Source organism: Panthera tigris, chromosome D1 (genome assembly GCF_018350195.1).
Source record: "Panthera tigris isolate Pti1 chromosome D1, P.tigris_Pti1_mat1.1, whole genome shotgun sequence".
Classification (NCBI taxonomy): Eukaryota; Metazoa; Chordata; class Mammalia; order Carnivora; family Felidae; genus Panthera; species Panthera tigris.
In genome coordinates this window covers 26,859,095-26,886,307 of record NC_056669.1, presented here as the reverse complement: position 1 = coordinate 26,886,307, position 27,213 = coordinate 26,859,095, and the positions used below count along the sequence as shown (strand labels likewise).

General features: G+C 36.2%; 1 protein-coding gene across 2 annotated transcripts in view; it reads left to right on the top strand.

Moving 5' to 3' along the window:
- Window positions 1–27,213, top strand: part of ZBTB44 (zinc finger and BTB domain containing 44) — a 65,013-nt gene that overhangs the window by 22,923 nt on the left and 14,877 nt on the right. For both annotated transcript variants that reach the window (XM_042957407.1, XM_042957408.1), the window contains exon 2: window positions 15,578–16,651. In XM_042957407.1, coding sequence (XP_042813341.1) covers window positions 15,634–16,651 — 1,018 coding nt within the window. In that variant the 5' untranslated portion in view covers window positions 15,578–15,633. The remainder of the gene's footprint in view (window positions 1–15,577; window positions 16,652–27,213) is intronic.

Below are 27,213 nucleotides of genomic sequence, written 5' to 3'. Positions count from 1 at the left end.
TTCCCATTTCAAGATCTATACCCATTCTTTTTGGGTAGATCCGCTGGCAGCAAATTCTCTACTTTTCATTCATCTGAAAATGTCTAGATTTCCCCTTCATTACTAAGGGATATTTTCACTGGATATAGAATTCTTGAGTGACAGATCCTTTGAATACTTGCAAAGTGTTGTGCCACTTCCATCTGGGCTCATGAGTTTTTATGAAAAATTTTCTGTTATTTGAATTGTTTTCCCCTAATAAGTAAAGAGTCATTCATTCCTGTCTTGCTGCTTTCAAGATTTTTCCTTTGTTTTTAGTTTCCAACAGTTTGATCGTGATAAATCTAAGCATGGATTTCTTTGGATATATCTTCTTTGGATTTTCAAATCTCTAGGTTTAGGGTTTTTGCCAAATTTGGGAAGTTTTCAACCTCTTTTGTGTGGGGAGAGGAATAGTTTTTCAGCCCCATCTTCTCTGTTCTCTTCTTTCAGGACTCTAAGGATATGAATGATCTTTTTTTATATAGTTCCTAGGCCCTGGTTTCCCTTCATTTTTTAAGTCTATTTTCTTTCTGTTCAAATTGAGTAATTTTTATTCTTTCCTCAAGTTTACTGATTCTTTCCCGTTTTCTTCATTCTCCTGTTCAACTTCTCTCTTGACAAATTTTTTATTTTCAGTTATATTTTATAATGGTTTTAAAATTAGCATACCACACATGCTATTCACCATTTAAAGTGTCAGAATTTAGTGACTTTTTAGTATGTTCACTGATTTGTACATCCGTCACCACGATCAATTTTAGAATATTTTCATTACCCCCAAAAAACTTGAACCCTTTAGCCATCACCCTCAAATTTCCCCCACCCTCCAGACCTCAGCAACCATAATCTATTTTCTTGGTACTGTATCAAAATACAATTGACTTTTTCCTGTTGACCTTGTATCCTGTCATTTACTAATTCTAGGAGGTTTTTTTTTTTTTTCTTTTAAGATTCCTTAGGTGTAGATAATCACATCAGCATAGAAACAGTTTTATTTTTTTCCTTCCATACACACACACACACACACACACACACACACACACATACACACTCCTCCTTCTGGTTCTTTTTCTTGCCTTTTTTTTTTTTTTTAATCTTTGGGGAAAAGTATCCAGTCTTTATCTGGTAAGTATGCTGTTACCTGTAGGTTTTTTTATAATGCTTTTTATCAAGTTAAAGAAGTTCCCTTACATTCCTAGTTTGTTAAGAGTTTATCATAAAGGGATTCTGAATTTTTTCAAATGCATTTTCTGTATCAGTTAAAATTATCATGTAGTATTTCTTCTTTAGACTGTGAATATGACTGATTAAATTGATTTTTTTTTTTTTTTAAATACTGAACCAGCTTTGTAATCCTAAGATAAACCCCACTTGATTGTGGTATTTTATTTTTATTTTTGTATTGGTAGATTTGATTTGCTAATATATGTTTGAGGATTCACATCTAAGTTCACAAAGGGTATTGTTCTGTAGTTTTCTTTTTTGTACAGACTTTGGCTTTGGTATCTGAGTAAGTCTGGACTTAAAAAATTAGTGGTGTTCTCTTTCATTTTCTGGAAGAGAGTGTATGATTGGTGTTAACTTCTTTAAATGTTTTATGGAATTCTCTAGTAAAACCATTTGGGCCTGAAGATTTCTTCTTTAGGAGGGTTTTAATTCTCAGTTCAATTTCTATAACATTTATAAGACTGTTTAGGTTATCTCTTTCATCTTGGTTGAATTTTATGTGTAGTTATCTCAGGAATTGGTCTGTCTTTATTTTTGAATTTATGTGTGTACAGCTGTTCATAGTATTCTCTTTTTTATATCTGTAGTGTGTTAAAGAAAAAATCCAACAATCATAACTTGTGAAAAGATCTGGTTGGCTATTATTCAGTGTTTCATGAATTGGGCAGCATCTATTATAGAGACAGAGTGGAGCTCCAGAGTATTGTACTAAGTGGGAAGGTTTTAGAGACTACATGAGTAGGAACGAGGAATTTATGGTAGGCATTTGTTGATCGGTTAAAGCCGGGTTACTTTCCTTTTATGGAGCAAAGGAAAGTCTTGGAGGCAGGTTGTGCTGAGCAGGCAAGTGCTATTGGTTAGCCTAGGCTTTACTTTTCTGGAAGAGCCAAGCACAGAAACTTAGCTAAGTTCTAGTTTGCTAATGTGGGGCTTAGCATAGTCTGGACAATTGATTTGTATATGGTAGTATTTTTTTTATTAGTATATGGTAGTATTTCAGTATTGATTAGTATATTCTATTGATCGGTTTATGTTTCCTTTTACCCACTGTGAGACATAAGTCCACTGCTCCAATCAAGGAGGGACATGGAGACTTGGAGCAGCGTGAAGTGAGGCTTTAATCAGTGTTCTTGCAAGAGCAGGTGTCTGATGGACAGGCACACTCAGGTCAGTTACAGCAGGCAGTTTATCTCCTAGCATCAAGTCCCTCCCCTGATTCCTCATTGGCTGAGTACCACAAAGGTTACAGCCTTATCCAGAAGTCACCTATGCTTATTTAAGGCCAAAAAGTAGTCTGATTGGAACAAATGTACATTCCTTAAGGTGATGCAGAAACTTCAGTTCTTTGGCACAGGCTCATTGCAAAGCCCGCAAAAAATAAACCCGTGAAATGGAAGAAAGGGAAAAGTGAAGTGTCAGGAAGTGAAGTGTCTTAGGGTTTGGGACTCCATTGTGCAGAGAGGGCAGGGCCGGGGGGGGGGTGCTCATACATATTTCTAGACAGCACAGCTTTTATTTGGTATTTCAGAAAACGAATCATCTCACTTCTCATACCACCTAAAATATACTTGAAATGCGTTTCTTGTAGAAACTTGTAGAAATAGTGTATTTGGATAATTTTCCATCTTTCTGTCTTTTTTCAATCCAATCTGATAGTCCTCTGTCTTTTAATTGGTATGTTTAGGCTGTTTACAATGAATGTAACAATGAGTGAAGTTTGATGAGTTGGGCCTCCTTTTTTTTCACCCATGCCCCACTTATGGAACCTTTGGCACAACTGAGAATACTGGGACCCCAGTCATCCTTGTCTCAGCTCATGAAGTGATGGTTCCTTAACAGACAAGTCAAACTAGAAGACCACCAGTTATTATTCCCCCTTCACCAAGCACTCAACACCTAGAGCAGGGGTATTGCTGAGAGAGGAGCTTGCCGTTATCTCCATCCTCTGCTCCAGAACTTATCTCAGAGATTTTGCCTGGGAGGAGAAGCAGACCATCAAACAGTTCCTCATCTCTTCTCAAAACAACTGACTTCATTTGAAACACAGTGTGTAGAACTTCAAAATTACAGGTGCTGTCAAGAACAGTAGTTGTGTTGAAAGGCAATTGGGAAAAGACTGTATTTAGTCAACCTACAGCCTGGACTGCTGGATGGTCTGCAGGAGAGAACCAAAAGAATAAGATGACCTATGGTCACAACAAATATCAAATCAAGGATCTCAGAAGCTGTTCCCTCAAAGGAGCCATAATTGGTTTGGATTAATTTATAGAGCAATTTATGCCCCAGGTCACTGTTGAAAAACAACAGAGCAATTAGTGGAATTTAACATCTGAGTGTGGTGAGGGAAAAGAGCCCTACTGATATCACTGTAAGTCTGGTAACTGTGGACATATCCAAAGATGCACCTCCCTGAGGAGTGACCTCAGGATTAACACTGTGGGTATTGGGGTGGCAGAATAGAGGTCACTTTAAAAAATCTAGTCACTAAAAAATAAAGCAGATATCAATAATAAATATCAGGAAGTGGGGTGAGGGAACAGTAACTGGAGTTGCTTACAATATATTGTTGGATTTGTCCTGTTTCCAACAAAAAAATTGTAAAACATGCAGAGAAATAAATTATGACCCAAACACTGGGGGGAAAGCAGGCAACACAAAAACTGCCTGTGCCTATAACAGACCAGATGTCAGATATAACAGAGAAAGACTCCAACGTAGCCATTTATAAGTGTGTTCACAGAACTAAAGGAAATAATGGTTGAAGACGTAAAGGAATGTATAGTGACAATTTTGCATTAAATAGAGAATACCAATATTAAATAGAAACTGTGAAAAAGAGCAAAATGGAAATTTTGGAATTGAAAAGTACAGTAACTGAAGTTTAAAAAAAATTTATTATTATTTTTTTGCTATTATCTGGCAGGAAAAAGATTTAGGAAACTTGAACATAGCTCAGTAGAGATTATACAAACCAAAGAACAGAGAGAAAAAAAGGTAAAAGTGAATAGTCTCAGAAAAATCTGGGACACCATCTAGCACACCAACATATGTATAAATGGGAATACTAGAAGAACTAGAGAGAGGGGTGAGGAACAGAAAAAAAAAAAAAAAATCAAAGAAATAATGGCAGAAAACATCCCAAATTTCTTGAAGAATGTAATCTATACATCCAGGAAACTCTGAACTCCCAAGTAAGAAAAATGCAAAAAGACCTATAAACTGACACATTATAGTAAAAATGCTGAAAGTCAAAGAAAAGGAGAAAATCTTGAAAGCAGCAAGAGAAAACAGCTCTGTAATGGAACCCTCCCTCAGGTTAACAGATGACTTCCTAGGAAAAAGTGGAGGCCAGGAAACAGTTGGAAAATACACTCAATGTGTCCTTCAAAGAAGGAAACTGTCAACCAAGAATTCTATATTGTCTTTCTAAAATTAAAAGCAAAATATTTTACCAAATAGATAAAAACTGAACTTCTTACTGGCAGTCTTGCCTTACAAGGAATACTAAAAGAAAACCTAAGGCTGAAAGCAAATGACCCCAGATGGTAATTTGAACGCATGCATGCATGCATGCATGCATGCAAAAAAAAAAAAAAAAAAAAAAAAAGGCACTGATATAGGTAGATATGTAATTATAAAAAACAGTAGAAATGAATATTTTTCTCCTCATAACTGATTTAAAAAGCAAGTTATAAAATACGTATATAGTATAATGTTGGGCCTATAACATGGAATATATTTGCCAGTAACAGCACAAAAATGGTAGGTGGGAACAAAGCTTTATTGGGATATACAAATGACTACAGATGGTAAAGTAATAATCATAACCATGTGTTTGTAATATTTATAGATATATATAAAGAATACTATAAAAGAGGGAAGTGAATAGAATTATATATGAGTAATGTTTTATATGTCACTAGCATTATTCTAGTAAAAATCTGAAGCTGATTCTGATAAGTTTAAGGTTTCTATGGTAAATTTTTGAGCAACTACTGAAAATATAACAAAAAAAATAGTGGAAAATTGTGGAAGAGATTAAAGTTCTACATTAGAAAATGTTCACTTAATGCAGAAGAAAGCACTACAGGAAGAATAATGGAACAAAAAAGACAAAACATACAGAAACAAAGTAGAATGGCACACATAAACCCAGTATGTCAATAATATTAAATATGAATGAATTAAACAGTCAAAAAGCAGATATCAAACTGGAATAAAAAACATGAGCTAGCTATATGCTGTCTACAGGACATATATTTTAGATTCAAAGATAGATATAAATTGAAAGTGAAAAGGGATAGCAAAAGATATGTCATGCAAACAGCAACTACAAGAAAGCTGACCTGGTGGTACCAACAACAGACCAAATAGACTTCTACAAAAGTTGCTAGAGACATTTTAGGATAAAAGGGTCGTTTTATCAGGAAAATAATTACAGTACCCAAATATGTATAACAAAAATGGATAGAAATGAAGAGAGGAACAGATAATTTAACATTAGTAGTTGAAGACTTCAATATACTGCTTTCAGTAGTGTATAGCTAGACAGAATCACCAGGAAATAAGCACTATAAACCAGCTAGACCTAGAAGACATCTATAGAACAGTTACAGAACATTACATACACCCAGCAACAAGAGTAGAACACATTCTCATATAGCATATGGAACATTCTCCAATTGTAGACCATAGGCTAGGTCATAAACCAATAAATTTTGAAAGGTTGAGATAATGCAAAGTATGTTCTGAGAATCGAATGGCATGAAATTAGAAATCAATAATAGCAGGAAAATGTTTCGGAAACTCAAAAATATGTGAAAATAAAACAACACACTCCTAAAGAACCAGTGGGTCACAGAAGAAATCAAACAGGAAATCAGAAAACATTCTGAGGTAAATGAAAATAAAGATACAACGTGTGGAAATTTATATGCAGTAGTAGCAGAGCTTAGATGCACACGTATAACTGTGAATGCCTATATTAAGAGAGAAGGAAGATCTCAAGTTAAAAACCAACCTTCCACCTGAAGACACTGGAAAAAGAGCAAACTAAACCTAGAAAATAATAAAAATTATAAAGTAATACTATGAACAATGAACCCTCAAAAATGAAATTAAGAATACTGTTCCATTCACAGTAGCATCAAAAAGAATACTTGGAATAAATTTAACAAAGGAAACGTAAAACTTTTTTTTTTTAATGTTTATTCATTTTTGAAAGAGACCTCATGACCGGGGGAGGGGCAGAAAGGGAGACACAGAAACTGAAGCAGGCTCCAGATTCTGAGCTGTCAGCGCAGAGCTTGACACAGGGCTCGAACTCACAAACCATGAGATCATGATCTGAGCCGAAGTCAGACGCTTAACCAGCTGAGCCACTCAGGCACCCCAAAATATTTTTGAAAGAAATTAAAGATAGTCTAAATATATAGAAAAATACCCCATGTTCATGGATTGAAAGACTCAATGTTGTAAAGATGACATTACTCCCCAAACTGATTTACAAATTGAGCACAGTCCCACCTGACTCTTTGTAGAGATTGACAACCTGATTCTAAAATTCATATTTTGTAGTTGCAAGGAATCCAGAATAGGCAAAGCAATACTGCAAAAGGACAAATTCAGAGGACTCACGTTTCCTGATTTCAGAGGGACTACAAAGCAACAGTGACCAAAGCATTTTACTGGTATAAAGATAGACATATAGAACAATGGAAAATAGGGGCATCTGGGTGGCTCAGTCGGTTGAGCGTCGGACTTCAGCTCAGGTCATGATCTCACAGCTCGTGAGTTCCAGCCCCTCGCCAGGCTCTGTGCTGATAGCTCAGAGCCTGGAGCATGCTTCAGATTCTGTGTCTGCCTCTCACCCTGCCCCTAACCTACTCTCATTCTGTCTCTGTCTCTCTCAAAAATAAATAAACATTTAAAAAAATTCAAAACAAAACAATAGAATAGAATCGAGAATCCAGGTATAAACCCATACATCTGTGCTTAACTGATTTTCAACAAGAGTGCCAAGACCATTCAGTGGGGGAAAATAGTCTTTTTAAGAAATTGTGCTGTGACAGCTGGAGAGCCACATACAAAGAATGAGGTTGAACTTCATACCACATATTAAAAAAAAACTAACTCAAAAATCAAAGACCTAACTGTAAGAAGTAAAACTATAAGAAGACATAAGGGTAAATACTCATGATGTTGGATTTGACAAAGGATTCTCAAATATGACACCAAAAGTGCAAGCAACAAAAGGAAAAAATAGATGTTCTGCTTCATCAAAATTTAAAACTTTTGTGCTTCAAAGGACACTGTCAAGAAAGTGAAATGACAACCCACGGAATGAGAGAAAATGTATGTAAACCCTATGTCTGATAAGCAACTTGTATGTAGAGTATATAAGAACTTTTACATTACAGTTCAGTAAGATGACAACGAATAACCCAGGTTAAAAATGGACAAAGCATCTGAATAGACATTCCTCCAGAGGTTATACAAATAGCCAATAAGCACATGGAAAGACGCCTGACATCATTAGTTATCCGGGAAATGCAAATCAAAACCACAATGAAATACCACTTCACACCCACTAGGATGGCTAGACTCAAAATGTCAGCATACTAAAAAAATCTTTGAATTTAAACACTTTTAAAAGGGTGAATTGTATGGGATGCGAATTATGTCTGAAGCTGTTTTATAAAATATATAGTCATGTTACATATTAATAATTTCTTGATATCAGTAAAAACAAATTTCCAATTATCTCATAAATTTATTATTGTTCATTTGTTTCAAATAAGATACTTCTGCACAGTGTGATTGATTCATAAAATCTTTTAAGTCTCTTTTAATCTACAAGTTCCCTATTTTAGTTCCCTCTTTATGTCTTTTTTTCGCCTTGCTATTCATTAGTTTTAAAAAACAAGTTTTTTGTCCTATGGAGTTTCTCATAATCTAGATTTTGCTGTTTGCATTGCAGTGGTATAGTTTAACATGTTCCTGTCACCGCTGTATTTCTTGTGAATTGATAGTTGGGTTTAAAGTTTTGTTCAGTCTTTTTTACTGCCTTTGTCAAGTTGTAAACCATTGATCAATACCTCTTCATTTGGGGGTGGGGGTTGCAAAATGGTTATCTTATACTTCTGATATTCCTTCATTTATTAGCTGGAACATTTCTAAAGAGAAGCCTCCTTTCATATTGTTTGATTATCCAAAAATACCATTTGTATTGAAAAGCCAGGATAAATGCCTTATTCTTTCCTGTTTTTTGAAACCAGTTTTCAAAATAATTATTTGTTTCAATAGCATCTTTTAAAGGTGACAAATTAGCTTTGCTTTTGTTTCTAGTGTTAGATGAGCTCATGAATCTAAACCTGTTTCATATGTTTATTAAAGAAGCTATCTTTAAAAGCCTCTTTGCTGTCTGTTAAGATGTTCCAGGTAGACATTTACTGGCCCAGAACTGCAATCAGCCATTTCTCTAAAGAGCCATGATTCTTTTTAGTGGGAAATGGAATTTGGAAGCCAGTCTAGGTGCTAGAGGTATTCATTATGAGTTTATACTGATACTTTTAATTCAAATTTAAGATTTTATAAATTCTAATTGCAACTTTTTATTTACCTTCGACCCTTGATAATAAATACATATAGATACAGTACTTTATATAGCCAGACCAGATAGAAATAAAATCTATCCATTCACATATTTCAAAGACACTTCTGTGTATATTATGCTAGATACTAGACAGGATCAAAAAATAAATTAGATACCATAAAGTGTTTTCACTAAATCCTTTTGTTCTGCCTGCCCCAAGCTTCTCACAGCTTGCCTTCACATTCTTTCCTACATGTTCTTTAGATGTCTTTAGTTCTAACAAAATCAATAGAATGAGATTCATCAGTGACTTACATAGGTCCAGCCCTAACCTCTTCCCTGAACTCCAGATCAGAATGGGCAATTTCATATATAAATTTATACAAATATTCCTCTCAAAAGTTTTTCAAATTTAGTATGTCTAAAACCAAAATATTCTTTCTGTTCATCATTAATCCCTACCAAAACCATTCTTCTTTCATTCTCTATCTTGTTTGGTGAAAACACCATCCGCTCAGTCACCCCCATGTCGTAGACCTAGAGTCAGATTCTTCTCTCCTAGCTACTCCCCTACCTGATCCCTGATAGGAAATCATGCCTAGGTTGTTTTGCCTCCCAAATATTTCTTAGATGTATTTTCTCTATCCTCGGTGCTTTATTTTATCATATACTCATACTGTTAACGATAGCTACCCTCAAATCTATCCTCTGAATTGCCATCAGAATAACCAAAAAAAAAATGTAGATATAACTATACTACTCCCAAATGGCTACTCATACCTATTGAATAAGATCTCATTAGGTCCTTAGCAGTGGCATAAACAAACATAAGTGCCTTGAGCAAAGCAATATCCCAAGTCTCAATTTCCTCTGTAAAATCGGATTATCATTTTACGTCATATGTGATAACATGTTTAAAGCTCCTACTGTTAACATCTGCTACAGAGTAGATAGTCACCTGGTATAGACAACTTCATATATTTCTAGCTGGATATTCCTTTTCTTAGAGGCATCTTAAAATCAGTGTCCCTTTCTGTAACCTTCTTTCTTTGATTGGTTTTAATTAGGATATAGGAATGAAATGAAATTATCTCAGCTCAGTTTTCACATAATGAAAACCTTGTTAGTATCGTTGAGAGAGGTAGTGTCCGGTTTTAAATGTGTCACTATTTAAACATGCAAATTCTTATTAAATATTAAGTTTTCCCATCTTCCCAAATTAGTTTCAAGATCAGCAGTCTTCATCACTTTTTCTTTTATCATTTTAGGCAGCCATCTCACTTTATATGCTAAGAGCTACTCCGTTTTAATCTCAAATCCGCTGATAATTTTTATCAGCCAATCTCTAAATCAAAATAAACATAATTCAAGATATGATCTGTGTCATAAATAGAGTAGACATGAAATTTGATCTCCATTTCACTTCTATTCTGACTTTTTCTGGAGGTAATAATAGTAACTAACATGTATTGGATGCTTACTTAATACCAGGAATTGTGCTAATTTAATCCTCTTGACTGTCTTGGAAGTGTGATTTCCATTATTCCTTTTACATATGAGCAAACAAGAATAGAGAGATGAAGTAACTTGACTGAGATTTAATTCCTTACTTACAATTGGAAGAGTCAGCATTCAAAACCTAAGATTTGTCTAACTTAAACCTTTTTTTTTTCTACAACTAGGCTATATACCTTATTTGTCAAAAACATTTCAACCCAACTGCAAAATGACCACATAGGATTTAGCAACTACTGCTTACTGCTTTCATAAGCATGTATGCTATTCATCAGGGATTTGGAATAAAAGGGAGGGGTGGGCAGGAAGGAAACTATTTCTGAATTACTAGTTCAAATTGCAAACTATTACACAAATACATTTTATTACTTTTAAGTGCTGCATGAATTCTACATTAGTATAAATTGGAATTAAGTAATATTTTATTCAAGAATTTTGAATGAGCTCTTAATCTATAACTACATACATATTCATATACATATACACACGGGAAAATGAGAAGTTTCTTTAAAAGAATTACGTAATTGATAAAAATTTCAGGTTATACTCTCTGGCTTCCAAAGTATCCATATTATGGATGACTTTTTCAAACAGTGTCGTTTTATCATAAGTTTTGTCACAATATATGATATTGCAGTATCTCCAAAATATGTTAGTCCATGTCATTTTTTTATTATAGAATTTATCGTGAGACTCAGTTTCCACAGACATGTATTGGGAGATGCATATCATAAATGCATGGTATACAAGGCATTTCCCAGTCTAATCTTCATCTTCCTCTCTTCCCATACAGCTAGCTATATCAGGCTTTGTAGTTTACATGTGTAACCATTACATTGAACAAGCATAACTTGTGGAAGCTACTCATAATCCATTTTATTTTTGTCTTCCATTGTCCATTTAAGTGTATTCTGTGGTGTTAAGTTCTTCCTTCGGCTCCTTGAAGGGCAAGTCTTTTCTGGTTACTTTCAGGAATTGACTATTTTCAAGAACGAATAAACTTAACTCGAGTTAAAGGATTCCCTCCTTTCCCACCTCAGTTGTACCATAGGCCTATAGTGAAATGTGAGGTTTGTTTGGCTTCCTTTTTCTTTCGGTTTTTCTCCTCTTTGTCCTTTTATTCCTTTTCATTTGCTAACTGGTTTCTGGCCTCTTCAGGTTGAGAGAGGCAAGGGTTGAGTAAGAATAAAAGATCTTTAATAGTAGTAAAAGCAGCAGCAGCAACTAATATTTAATACAACATTTATTTTCTGCTAGGGACTGTACATATATTAGACCAGTTAATCCTCAGAAATCTCTGAGGTGGATTCTGTTATCCTTTTTTTACTGTTGAAGAAGTTAAAAGCACAGATTAGTGACTTGCCTAAGGTCACCAGCCTACTGAACATAAAGGCAGTGCCAGGATGCAAACCCAGCACTCTGGCTCCATAGTCCCTTCTCAACCACTCTACTGTATTGCTTTTATATACTGTTGGGTGATGATAAGCATACTTCCTAGTCTTGGCCAGACTTTAAATCAGACTTCTACCCTTTAGATTTTTTTCAAGTGTGACATACATTTTCCATAGACCGAAGACAAAGAGCAAACATGTCTCAACCCATTTGCCTTGCAGAAGAGTAGGAGGGAGTAGGATGGGGTTTGGAACTCAAAGCACACTGATGACTGTCTGCAAAAATCCTTTTGTAACATTTAACTCTTTGAACATTGTAGGTGAATATAACTCAAAGTTGAAAGACTGTTTTCTACTACCTTATTGCATAGGTGGACTTGCATCTCACTTTGGCCAGCAGTATCTGAGGCCTCTACCCAAACCAAGATTGAAATGGTTTCATTTTAAGACCCCCGTGCACATGCTCTCCAAATGCCATTTAATTCTCTGCCTTCGACATCTTTGTTCATGCAGATAGTCCCTGGATTAAGACTATGTCACTTGCTCTGAAGGCATGTGCTTTCCTCCCTGAACCACATGATCCCAATCAAACCAAGCACTCTTTATAGCCAGGCTTTTAAAGAAGGCAGTTTACTATAGTTCAGCAAATCAAAGAAAAACTTTATATATAGTCTTCCCATTTTCTTTCTCTCCATTTCATTCCTATGAGAGAAATCAGCAAGTATGTTAAACATTAAACAGTGGTTTGCTTAGACCAGTTTTAGCTGCTTAGTGTGTCGTGGTTATTTGACTTTGGGAATGGTGTATAAAGTAGATTTGTATTTGAGCTCATCTTTGATAATGGTCAGATAATTACTTCAGTGGCCTTGCCTGGCTATCTTGACAAAGGGCTTTATGACTTTTATCCTTTCTGTTATCAGACAAGAAAGAGTCTCAGATTGAACCTTTTGTCTTCCCATGTTAGAGTATTCAGTGGCCTTATATTTATTCAACTGGAAAGCTTTAGGTTTTTTCTTTTCTTTTTTCTCCTTCACATACACATTTATCTGCATAGAACATTCAAAGGGATGTTTATGGGATTGTTTGATGTTTGAACTGACATTGCCTTCTGCATGCTCACATTTTTTTAAAACTTTTTATTTTAATTCCAGTATAGTTGACATACAGTGTTATATTAGTGTCAGGTGCATGCTCACATTTAGAATGTCATACGGTGCCCATTAACGTTTTCCAATACAATGCATAGATTGCACAGGGAGGCACATCATGATGGTGGGCAGTCATTGAGATCACTGTGTGATCCCATGATAGCCTGGAACTCCTTTCAAATGCTTTATCACCTGGAAGAATTCTACTTTCATTAGGCCCTATCCTCAGTGATGCCTCTTCTACCTTGTACATTCAGAATTATTTCATTTGTTGCTTTCACTGGTGTATGCTGCACACCTTTTGTACCTTGGTTAGGAACATGTCTTTTTCATGAGGCCTGTTAGCTTATTGAGGTCAAAGACAGTGTTTTATTTGTACTTGTGTACCTCCCTTCATGTAATAAAGTGTCTCACATCTCTTGAATCCACTATTAAGGTTTCAATAATGTGAATAAAATTGGTTATAATTTGACTATTAGAATCCTGATTCAGTCTTACTAATACTTGTGCCCAAAACAAGGAGGTAAAAATAGTAAAGTTATGCTCAGTTATAATCCTACCATACCTGCCATATTGTGTACAGTTCTGAAAACCACTTTTTTTTTTTTCCTGAGAGAGAGAGAGCTGGGGAGGGACAGAGGGAGAGAAAATCTTAAGCGGACTTCATGCCCAGCACAGAGCCCAACGCAGGGCTTGATCCCGTGACCCTGGGGTTATGACTTGAGCTGAAATCAAGAGTTGGACGCTCAACCGACTGAGCCACCCAGGCACCCCCTTGGGAACCAGTCTTAAAGGAACATTAAAAAGTGAAGATTGTTGACAGCAAGGAGAGCAAGCAAATTTTAAGGAGCATTTAAAGGGACTAGGGATCTTTGAAGAAGAGAAATCATAGGAAAGAATGGAATGTGATTGCCATCTTCATTTTTGAAGGCTTTTTCAAGGGGAAGGAAAAAGTAGACCTACTCTGTATGACTTCGTAGTTTTAACCAAGAGTACCTGAAACCCTGGTTTTGTAGCAGTATGCTGGAGTTTTGTTTTTTGGTTTTTTTTTAAGAAAAAATTTTTTAATGTGCAAAAAAAAAAATAAAACCAGAGGGAATAAATATCCATACTCCTACCAATGATTCCTTTGAAGATGATGAACATTCCATTTGAATATGATACTTTATTCTGTATACAGTTTCAGAAGGATCTGTATACAGTTCCTTTAGGGAACTCATGAATCTCAGGTTAAGACCTCATGTTCTCTTGCGTTGTGTGTGTGGCATAGATACAAATACTCTTTCATCACGTTTTTCACTAAATATATAATAATAACTACTATTGAGTGTTCACTCTATGTCAGTAATTGTGCATTCATGTAATACTCAGAAGCAAACATTTTTCCAGGTCCATTAAAGATTCATCATCTCTAGCATCTTTTAAAATTGATGGTCATATTTTTGAAGCATTTGAAATCTTCTTTTATCTAGAGACAACTTACAATAAGTATTTCTCCAAATTGGCTTTGTTTTGCATTTATTTAGTACTAACAGTAAAAAAAAAAAAAGTTATTTATCACAGATAAAATGACTGATGTACATTGTTGATATTTTTTTACACTGGAAAAGTACTGTGATCTAAGAGTCAGAGGATCCAGATCATCGCTTTGGTTGTCATTCATTGGTCACATAACTTTTCTGAGCATTAGCTTTCTTATCTTTACTAAGGGGATAATATAAGCCTTCCTGACTTCACATAGAGGGTGTAAAAAGAGGTTAGGGAGAAAGTGCTGTAAAAACTGAAGCGTTATTAGATGTGCTAATTTAAAACTATTTGAGAGTATCAGTTTTTTGTATTTTTAGTAAATAAATGTGAAATCTTGTCAAGGCAAAACTAACTTCTTTTTTTAAGGGAAAATCCAATCAACTGATTGATTTCTAACCATTTTTTAAAATAAATTTACTTCCAGAAAGGTTGTTTCATTGTATTGGTAATATAAATAAATTATTAATGTATTAGTAATATAAATAATACAACAATCATAACTGGTTTCATTTGTTGAGCATTCACAAAGTGCCAAATGCTGTGCTAACCACAGTATATATTGTTTCATTTAATCCTGTAATAACCATGGAGGAATTGTTGAGGAAAGAATCCAGACCTATCACATTCTAAAACTTGAAGTCTTAACCACCTATATTTATTCACTTCATCGCCTAAGAGAGGCAATATATATATAGCATTGATGTTAAGAGGGTAAGCTGTGGAACCAGCCTGTCTGGATTTGAATCCTGGCTCTGCCACTTAATAACTTTCTGACTTTAGCAAGATAGTTAACCTTTTTCTGTTAAACAGGGGTAATGATGTACTTCTTGACAGAGAGATGACAGTCAACTAAATTATCAAATGTGAAGCATTTAGAACAGTGTCTGACATATAGAGAGCACTCTTTAATTGTCTTATATACAAACTATTATTATTTAAAACTATCCAGCTCCTTTAAACATTAGCTCACAGACTCCACTGATAGGAGAGTTTGGGGGAATGTTAGAGAAAATAATATATTCTCTACCTTGAACTTTCTCACTACCATCCTTCAGCTTTTTTATTTAACACAGTGGCTACATGAAAATAAAGTAAGCCACCTTCTATTTCAACCACTAAACTATCAATTAATGCTTATTTTATATATTTTTTAGGACATTTCTGATTCATTTGCATCCTTGAAGAGCATCTGTAGAAGAGGAAGGAAAAGATGGGTGTGAAAACATTTACTCATAGCTCCTCTTCCCACAGCCAGGAAATGCTTGGAAAGCTAAATATGCTGCGAAATGATGGACATTTTTGTGATATCACTATTCGTGTCCAGGACAAAATCTTCCGGGCACATAAGGTGGTACTAGCAGCTTGCAGTGATTTCTTTCGCACCAAACTTGTAGGCCAAGCAGAGGATGAGAACAAGAATGTGTTGGATTTGCATCATGTTACAGTAACTGGCTTTATACCCCTTTTAGAATATGCGTACACAGCCACTCTGTCAATTAACACAGAAAATATCATTGATGTTCTAGCTGCAGCCAGCTATATGCAAATGTTCAGTGTTGCTAGCACCTGCTCAGAGTTCATGAAATCAAGCATTTTATGGAATACACCCAACAGCCAATCAGAAAAGGGTCTAGATGCTGGACAAGAAAATAACTCAAACTGCAATTTTACTTCCCGAGATGGAAGTATTTCTCCTGTGTCTTCAGAGTGCAGTGTGGTAGAAAGAACCATTCCTGTCTGCCGAGAATCCCGGAGAAAGCGCAAAAGCTACATTGTTATGTCTCCTGAAAGTCCTGTGAAGTGTAGCACGCAGACAAGTTCTCCCCAGGTATTGAATTCTTCAGCTTCCTACTCAGAAAATAGAAATCAACCAGTTGACTCTTCTTTAGCTTTTCCCTGGACTTTTCCTTTTGGAATTGATCGAAGGATTCAGCCTGATAAGTCTAAACAGGTAGAAAATACCCGGACTTTAGAATTACCCGGCCCATCTGAGACAGGTAGAAGAATGGCTGATTATGTGACTTGTGAGAGCACAAAAACTGCCTTGCCACTGGGTACCGAAGAAGATGTCCGGGTCAAAGTAGAAAGGTTAAGTGATGAGGAAGTCCATGAGGAAGTGTCTCAGCCTGTCAGTGCATCTCAGAGTTCACTGAGTGATCAGCAGACAGTGCCGGGAAGCGAACAAGTCCAAGAAGACCTTCTGATTAGTCCACAGTCTTCCTCTATAGGTATAATGTCTTCTGTGTGTTTCATGATGTTTTTCTGTGTTTTTCAAGTCAATATGAGCATTTTTAAGTATCTTTTAGATCAAAGTTTTGTGCTGGATCCTGTAGGAAACATTAAAAAGAATAAAACATGATAACTGGATTTTTTTAGATGCTATTAGTACTTTTTTTTTATAAGTTATGGATTGGGAACGAGAGAGAATAGTTAAACGATTTCTGATGAGATAAAGGCAGATTATGTTACATATGAATTGTGAATTATTTTCAATGCAAAATATACCAGTTTTTAAAGATCCAGTTAGTGTTTTATTCTTTCTCAAAATATTTACTGAAAACTTACCATGTGCCAAACGTTGGGGATACATGATAAAAAAGACATAGTCTCTGCAACTGAGGATTTAATAGTCTAATTGAGAAAGCAGATGTGTAAATCTAGCACTAGGCTGGAGATATGAACAAAGTGTTAAGGCTTCACCACAGAAAGAGCAAGTTAACACTAATATATTCGAGATGTATTTTAGTTAGTAAGTACAAGTTTGCCCAGGAAAGGGAATGACATTTCTTTGAAAATGAATAAAAGCACAGAGGTGTGGAAGACCTTTGCATGTTTGGTGAGTGGCAAATTCAGTGCAAAATAATGTGAATAAAGTATGGAAGCCTTCAAGTATTGGAAATAATGAGAGAAGACAAAATGAGCAGTTGAGCATATTGTGAAGAGTCTAAACACAAGTTTCAGTTAGGATTGCATTCAACTGCAGATAACAGATCCCTTCAAAGTGGCTTAGACCAAACAGGATTTTATTTTTATCACATAAAGTGTTCAGAAGTAGGAAGTCCAGGACTGGTATGGTGGCTTTACAGTGTAATCATTGGCCTAGGTTCCTTGTATATTTGTATCCCTTGTATATTTATAATCCACCATCCTTAGTTGGTCAGTTTCATCGATAAATTTATTGCTTCATGGTTACATGATGTTTGCTTCATCTTTAGCCTCATATTCTAGTAAGGGGCAGTGCTTGTGTCAGAAAAGCACAGATGTTCCCAGAAATCCCTAAAAAGCTTCTGCCAGATTATGTCATGTGGTCTTCCCTAGCTATAAGGGAATTTGAGAAGATGTATATTCACTGGGTATATAACTGCCTCAAACAAAATTGGAGAATGGATATTGTGAGCAACTAGCAGTGTCTGTCACAGCTAGGCCATTTAAGTTTGAATTTTATCCTAGTGGTAATAAGGAGTCTACCTTAAAGGGAATAAAAATAACACATTTACAGATAGTTGGGAAAATTAATTTAGTATTGGTATGCAGTGGAGGTTGGCTAGACAGAGACGGTCTCAGAAACCAGTTACACTAGTTGTTTTTGTATGAATGAAGATGCTTAGAGTAAAACTATAAAGATAATGGATATTAAGAGATTGAGAGACTTCATAAAGGGAGAATCATTACTACCTGATGATATTGAATATAGGGATTGAGGGAATGGGAAAGGTTAGAGACCTCTAGGTGACTAGAAAAATAGTGATAACATTTTAAGTTCATTGATTTTTGTCATAATTTTTCATATTATCTAAATAGAAATGTCTTATTATAATTAATCTTTTACAGTTACTTTTTCTTAGTGAATGGTACAAAAAATATTGGTAATTATGTAATGGGTAGGAGTCTATGAAATTCAGTTACTATAACTTGAAAATCATTGGAAGAAGGTGGGAACCTAGTTTTAAGAATAAGCCAACAAGGTCAATTTGGTTAATTATGCTTGGGTGATGGTCCAAGTAATGTTATGCTACAAAGCAGTTGAAAAAGGAAGATTGGTGAAATCAAGACTGAAGATTTCCAGTTTCGGTTTTTTGTTTTTGTTTTCTTTTTTAACTTTTTGTTTTTAATGTTTATTTTTGAGAGAGACAGACATACAGAGTATGAGCAGGGGAGGGGCAGGGAGAGAGGGAGACACAGAATCCGAAGCAGGCTCCAGGCTCCAGGCTCCGAACTGTCAGCACAGAGCTGGATGTGGGGCTCAAACCCATGAATCACGAGATCATGACCCTAGCTGAAGTCACACTTAACTAACTGAGCCACCCAAGCGCCCCTGAGTCTTTTTCTTTTAGCAGTGACTGAATGAATCTCAAGGAAAAAAAATATATAAGAGCTAAAACCAAAGGACTGATCCTTAAGAAATAGCTATCTTCAGGGAGAAAAGAAAAGCCAATAAAAAATAATAAAGAGGATTTCTCCAAAAGATTGGAGAACCAGGAATGCTGTATTAACTTTGTTGATTTCTTGAATTTTGACCCACTCTATGAATTTCCCAGTGTTGCCACAACAAAGTGTACCACAACTGGATTATTTTAAACAACAGAAGTTTATTCTTTCGTAGTTCAGAAGGCCAGAAGTCTGAAATCAAGGTGTCAGCAAGGCCGTGCTCCTTTGAAGGCTGTAGAGGATTTTTTTGCCTCTTTCCAACTTCTGGCAGTTACTAGTACTTGCTGTTCTTCAACTTGTAGTTGCATCCCCCTGAGTTATACCTGTCTTCATGTGCCTTCCTTGTGTTTTTGGCACCAAATCTCCCTTATCTTACAAAGACACCATTTCTTGTATCAGGGCCCCCCTACTCAGGATGACCTTGTCTAATTTGATTACATCTGCAAAGACCCTATTTCCAAATAGGGTCACATTCCTAGGTATCGGGGGTTAGGACTTGAATATATCTTTTTTAGGGAGACACAGTTCTACCCACAGCACCAATTAAAGATCATATTCCTGAATTTGGATCAAGTCATATTTTTCTTTTCTTTTTTAAATCCAGTATAACTATCATATAGTGTTATATTGTTTCAGGGGTACAATATAGTGATTTACCAATCCGTACATTACATGATGCTCATCATGATACGTGTACTCTATTTTTGAGAGAGAGAGCACAAGCAGGGAAGGGGCAGAGGGAGAGAGGAAGACGCAGAATCTGAGACAGACTCCAGGCTCTGAGCTGTCAGCACAGAGCCCGACGGGGGGCTCAGACTCGAGAATGGTGAGGTCATGACCTGAGCTGAAGTCTGACACCCAACTGACTGAGCCACCCAGGCGCCTCGGGTGATACGTGTACTCTTAATTCCCTTTACCTATTTCACTCAAACTACCTCTCCACCTTCCCCGTGGTAACATCAGTTCTCTATATTTAAGAGTGTTTTCGGTTTTCTTTTTTTTTTTTTCTTTGTTTTGTTTCTTAAATTCCACATATGAGTGAAATCATATGGTATTTCTCTCTCTGACTTATTTCACTTAGCATTTTACCCTCTAGGTCCATCCATGTTATTCCAGATGGTGGGATTTCATTCTTTTTTAATGGCTGAGCAGTATTGATTGCTTTGTGTGTGTATATGTGTACACACATATACACACATTACATCTTTATCCATTCATCTGTTGATGGACATGAGTCAAGATAGTTTTGAAGGGTTCAAGTGAACACACATTCAGTAATGTATTTGATGGCAGGAGATGTTAGCTATATGTTCATGAGTTTTTGTTAAATTACTAGTCTTTAATCCTCAACATTTTCTGAATAATTAACTATTTAATGAATATTACTGTTTTTAAGTATATTTATTTACTTAGCAGGGGAGGGGCAGAGGGGGATAGTAGAGAGAATCCCAAGCAGGTTCCATGCTGTCAGCACAAAGCCTGACACGGGGATTGATCCCATGAATCAGGAGATCATGACCTGGGCCAAAATCAAGAGTTAGACATTCAACCAACTGAACCACCCAGGTGTACCTGAATATTACTGTTTTAATCGTTTATCTGAGAACTTAGAAACCAAATATTAATCTTAATATCTTGCTAACTAGGCATGTGAAATAGTCTGATTTTATCACTCTCAAGTATATCTAATCAGTTCAGATTTTGCCTTTCTATCTTACTAACATGATTAAGAGAAGTTAGGAACTTCAGTAGAATATACCTATCAGTTATATAATTTACTTCCAATATATACTCTCAAAGATGTAGACTCTATTTTGAAGCTGACATGTGAGTAACTATGATCTGAATATCATATAGTCAAATAATCTAAAAGCTGTTTTCCTTGCCTTCATAGTAAATGTAGTAATCACTCTCAATTAACCTATCTTAACTTCAAATCTATACAATAAAACGAAGCCTTACAGTAAAGTTAAATTGCTATAGTAGGCAGTCAAAATATGTGGGCAGAAATGTCCACCAGTGGATGAATGGATAAAGAAGATGTGGTGTATATATATATACTCGGCAGTCAAAAAGAGTGAAATCTTGCATCTACATGGATGGAACTGGAGGGTATTATGCTAAGTGAAATTAGAGAAAGACAAATATCATATGACTTCACTCATATGAGGAATTTAAGATACTAAACAGATGAACATAAAGGAAGGGAAGCAAAAAGAATATAAAAACAGGGAGGGGGACAAAACAGAAGAGACTCTTAAATATGGAGAACAGAGGGTTGCTCGAGGGGTTGTGGGAGGGGGGATGGGCTAAATGGCTAAGGGGCATTAAGGAATCTACTCCTGAAATCATTGTTACACACTGTATGCTAACTAACTTGGATATAAATCAAATAATAAATGAGTTAAAAAAATTAAAAAAAAAAATAAAGTAGGCAGGAGTAAGGAAAAATGTTTATAGTACTTTTTTTTTTTCCATATTCTGTAAGAATACTTCATAAGAGTATTTACTTTTACTTACTAATTTATTTAAAGAAGATATCTAAAAGTAGTTTGTCTTTCCTAGGGACTGAGAATATAATATTTAATACATCCATTATTACAAAATTCTGAAGTAATAATTTGGTTATCCATGAAATTAATCCATATAGGATTTTACTTGTTCTTTTAAGTTCCTTTTATTGCCAGTTGCACAGCATAGGGTTGTAAAATCGGACATCCCCAGTTTAGAGAATCAATAAATACAGCAATAAAAGAGAAAAAAGACTACTAAATTTAGGTTGGGTCCTGGTACTCAAAAAGGTGTGGTCATCAATATCTGGTATAGTTTAAGAAAAAATATAAGTGAGAAAGAATTCATAATATGGCTTTTTAATTATTTGTCTTGAAGTATCATCTTTATGTATCAAAGACAAAATAAATAGTACTATAAAGTCCACAGTTTGCTATGTTAAAGGAATTCAGTTTTTCCTAAATTTTAAAATCTGCCATTAAAAGTAAAGTGATTGTTACAGGGGTCAGTTAGAATATTGAGAGGTAATGTGACATTTTTCTCAGCAGTAGTGAATAAATAATTAGTTTGAAGTGGGCAGCTAGAATTACAGGTAGAATTACAACACTGAACATATAGAGAAGTCGTATAACTAGTGATTAAAAATTAGAATTTGGAGTCAGACAGATCTAGATTCTGTTACTGGTTTCTGCCACTTAATAGATGTGTGACTTTGAGCAAGTCCTTTAACCTCACTGAGTTTCCATAACTATAAGGTGAGGATAGTAATACCTGTCTATTAAGTGTGTCAGTGCCTTCCAACAAAAGACCACCAGGAACATAGTTCATAGTTCAACGTAGTTCAACGTAGTTGAACAGTTTGATGTGGTAGTTTTAAAATCTGAAAATCCCTAACAGTTACCCCAAATACACAAGGTAAATTAGTGTGCAGCAGGCACCTGTAAACCCTATGTTCACATAAGAAGTAGTATCCTAGTGGTGGGAGTTTGGGGAACATAAACATCATTCATTACAACAGAAGTGAGTCAGTTTTATGTCCCTTAAAATGAACAAATTCCTTGGGGCTCCTGGGTGGCTCAGTCGGTTAAGCGTCCAGCGTCAGCTCAGGTCATGATCTCACAGCTCATGAGTTCGAGCCCCACATTGGGCTCTGTGCTGACAGCTCAAAGTGTGGATGGAGCCTGCTTTGGATTCTGTGTCTCACTCTCTCTGCCCCTCCCTGGTGGGGAGTTTGGGCTAATATAAGTTTCATTCATTATGACAGAAGTGAGTCATTTTTATGTTCCTTAAAATGGACAAATTCCTTGGCTAAAGTTAAAACAGTTTCTGCAAACTAGGCTGAAGTGTCTCCAAAGAGAACAAGCTCTGACTATCAGAAACAGGATAGCCCCAGTATTAGTGTGTTTCTGATTGAATAGGCCTTGATGATGGGATTGTAATGACATCAGCAGAAGCATTTTGATGATGTCAGATCAAGGAACATTTTTTTCACAAGGCTCAGAGCTGAGATATAATATGATACAATGGGCCATTAAAAGAGAAGCTACCTTCTGACATATTTAAAGGAATATTAAATTTTTTCAGATCAGACAGAGGATAATGGATTCAGTGATCTGTTAAATTTAAAATAGTAGCTAAAGGGGCACCTAGGTGGCTCAGTTGGTTAAGCGTCTGACTTTGGCTTAGGTCATGATCTCATGGTTTGTGAATTCAAGCCCCGCACTGGGCTCTGTGGTTGCTGTCAGTGCAGAGCCTGCTTCAGATCCTCTGCCCTCCCTCCCCCCCCCCCCAACTCTCTGGACCTCCCTCACCCGTGATCTTTTTCTCTCCCAAAAAAATAAATAAATAAACTTAAAAAAAAGAGTAGCTCTGGTCCGGAAAAACCTATGAGTTTTGTTTTTCCTTAAGTGACAAAATGAGATCTTAGGGAGTCAAAAACAATAGGATAAAGATGAGAAATCACATTAGTTGTAATAGACAGGACTGGTGGTGATTAGTAATAAAGGGATAGATAGAAAAGACTACTGAAGAATCAGAAAATTAATCTTGGAAAAAGCTGTTCATTTTTGAAGTCTGTATCTTCTGGAGAATCCCTCAGAAGGAACGGATGTATAGTAGTTTGAAGGATGTGATGTATGTCATTCTAAGTTAGGAAATGTGAATCTACTGAACAACACCTTGAAATTTTACTGCTAAATCAGTTGTTAATACCTTATCAATTCCTTTCTACGTGATACTCAGTGACAAATTTTCTCTGGTGGCATCTTTTCCAGAAGAACAAAACTCCACAGATTTTAAATCATTCAGAAGCTTCTTTGGTGAATGTTTTCAAAATGCAGCTCGTACTTGTTTGTGATAAAGTTGCAAATCTCTTAAAGTATATTCATTCATATCAGCTGGGAAAAGGTTAGAACCTAAGATTTAAACTGAAATTCCCACTTGTAAAAGGTAGTCTGTTATTAACTCCTAAGGAGATAACTTGTGGGTCCAAAAAAGGATTTATCTTACTGTTATCAAGGCTCTTCTGCTATCAAGTATTACCATACTTAGGGCTGTGGAAGTCTGAGGGTTTTTAAGTGCTTTGATGATTATAGTTTTAGAATCCATTTACTCCCTTGTTTTGTTTTGTTTTGTTTTGAGGTAAGAAAACAGTAAACATGGTATTCAATTTTTTTAGCATTCCACTTGTGGGGTTCTTTGCCCCGTTTTTTTGGTCTCTTGAAACTTTTAATTTAAACCAGGGATATTTTCTTTTATTATTAATATTCAGGTATAAGTGATGTACAGCATTATATAATCATGTGATATTTGCATGTATTGCAAAGTGATCACTGCAGTATGTTTAGTTAACATCTATTAGCACACATAGTTACATAATTTTTTTTCTTGTGATGATAACTTTTAAGACCTCTCTTAAGCAATTTTCAGATGCACAATGTAGTATTAACTATACTCACCATGCTGTACGTTACCTCCCCATGACTTAATTATTTTATACTGGAAATGTATACCTTTTGACCACCTTTACCTATTTCTCCCACCCTGCCAACCCTCTGCTTCTGGCAAGCATCATCTTTTCTCTTCTCTGTTAATTATGAGCTCAGTTTGTTTAAATTCCACATATAAGTGAGCCTGGTGGCTCAGTCAGTTAACTGTCCAACTCTTGATTACAGCTCAGGTCATGATCTGACAGCGCAGAGCCTGCTTGGGACTCTCTCTCTCCCTGTCTACTCTTTACCTACTCATTCTCTCTATCTCTCTCTCTCTCTCTCAATAAAAACATTTTAAAAAATATAAGTGAGATCATATAGTATTTGTCTTCCTCTGATTTCACATAGCATAATGCTGTGTCGGTCCATGTTGTCACAAATGACAAGATTTCTTTTTTTTTGACTGCTTAATATTTGTTCTCCTCATTTTTCTTGAAGTTTGTGGATGATAAGGACAGTGGAGAGTATGAGTAAGATATAAAATTTATGGAATTCTTCAGTAATAATACTAGTGAATGTGTGGTCCCGTTACTAGAGAATAAATTGGGATTTCCCACTCAGGAATACAAAATCTAGTAATTTTTCCCCACCGTTACAGCATAGCTCTTTAGCATTGTAAGCCTCAGTCTGCCCTAAAAATAAACAATAACCAGAAAAAACTGATTGCTCATTTGGAGGTATTTAAAAGTGTACTTCATTGTTTGGTCTGTAGCCATGCTTTTTTTTTTTTTTTTTTTTTTTAAGGAACAGGACATCCTGTATTTTTTTTTTTTTATGTTTATTTTGAGAGAGTGAGTGAGCAAGCAAAGGAGGTGCAGAGAGAGAGAAAGACAGAGGATCCCCAGCAGCCTCCGTGCTGTCAGCACAGCCTGATGCAGGGCTCGAACTCACAGACCATGAGATCATAACCTGAGCTGAAACCAAGAGTCGGACACTTAACCAACTGAGCCACCCAGGTGCCCTGGTCTGTATCCAGGTTTTACCAGGGTTGTGTCAGTGACAGCAAAGGCACACATTGGAAATATCCACAGCAGTGCCTTTTAAAATCCCCACTCCAGTGTTCCATGGTGTTGATGCATCTCAAGTGAACAGTCTTGTTTATGTCAGAAGCTCCCCCCAAAATGGCCACTTGCAGCTCCAAATTGTCATTGGTGAAATGTGTCAGCTGAGAGATAAGTGTACTCGTTGGTGTTACAGAGAAGAAACATAAAGGAAGCAGATGTTTGACCTAGAAGAGATGGCAGTTTTGGATTGAGACAACCCGTTGAGAATTATGATGGTCCATAAGAATAATGCTTGTGTAACTTTTTATTTCAGGGCTTGGCTAAAGGACAGTTGTCATTGATCAGGAACCAGACAAAACCTGATTGTGGGCATATGAAAGTAAGCAGAGCAGTGTTCAGGGAAACAAAGACAAAATTGAAAAAGTATTTATATGGTTTTCCCTTTTTAAAACCTCTTCATTGAAAAAAGTTTTCTTTTCACTGAAATACAAACTTACAAAGGGGCACCTGGGTGACACAGTAGCTAAGTGTCCAACTCTTGATCTCAGCTCAGGTCTCTATCTCAGGGTCATGAGTTCAAGCCCTGCATTAGGCTCCATGCTAGGTGTGAAGCCTACTTAAAACAAAAGAAGAGAAAAAGAAATACAACTTGCATACAAAATTCACCCATGAAAGTGTATACTTCAGTGGCTGTTAGTATATTCACAAAGTTGTGCAACAGTCTAAGTTTATAACCTTAGACTGTTTATAACCCCCCCCCACAGTCTAAGTTTATAACCTTTTATTTTATTTTACTTTATTTTATCATTTTATTTTATTTTTGAGAGAGAGAGAGAGCACAAGCAGAAGGGGGGCAGAGAGAGAGAGAGCACGAGAGAATCTGAAGCAGGCTCCAGGCTCCAAGCTGTCAGCTCAGAACCAGACGCAGGGCTCAAACCCATGAACCATGAGATCATGACCTGAGCTGAAGTCAGATGCTTAATGACTGAGTCACCCAGGCACCCCCCCCCCAAGTTTATAACATTTTCATCACCCTAAAAAGAAACCCTGTTAAGCCATATAACTCTTAGCCGTGACTCCCTCCTAGTCTCACCCTAGCCCTAGGCAAATGCAAATACACTTTCTGTAGATTTGCCTATTCTAGATATTTCATGTAAATGGGATCATGCAATATGTGGTCTTTTCTGACTGGCTTCTGTCACTTTCTGTAATATTTTTGGGTTTGGTTTTTTGTGTTTTTTTTTGTCTTTTTTTATGTTTATTTTTGAAAGTGACTGCATGAGTGAGAGAGGGGACAGAGTATGCTAAACAGGCTCCTTGCTGACAGCAGAGAGCCCGATGTGGGCCTCAAACTCATGAACCATTAGATCATGCATGACCTGAGCCAAAGTCAGACTGAGCCATCCAGGCAGGTGCCCCTATATTTTCAGGGTTCATCTATGTCATACCTCTTAGATTTTTGAAAAGTTTTTTCTAATCAGAGATCTTCTGAACTCAGCCACCAGGGCCAGTTCAGATGGACTAATCGCCATCCTCATTATAATCTCATCCTCTTTTAGACAGGAGTCAGCACACTAGACAGATTATAGGAGCAGGAAGGCTAGCAAACAGTTTGACCAAGAAACAATGACAGATTTGATTAGATAACCAAAATATTCTCAAAAGGTTTTCTGGGAAATGAACCCACCACTGAAGGACTTTAGTGTGAAATATTTGAGCTCAATTCATAATGAACTTACCTCCCAGCCAAGGGCAGGTTGCACCTCAAAAAGGATTTTAGATGTACACTCTGTTAACAAGGTGCCCAGTGCAAGACAGCAAGAACTTCAGTTGAATCTTCACAGGTCCTCCATTTCT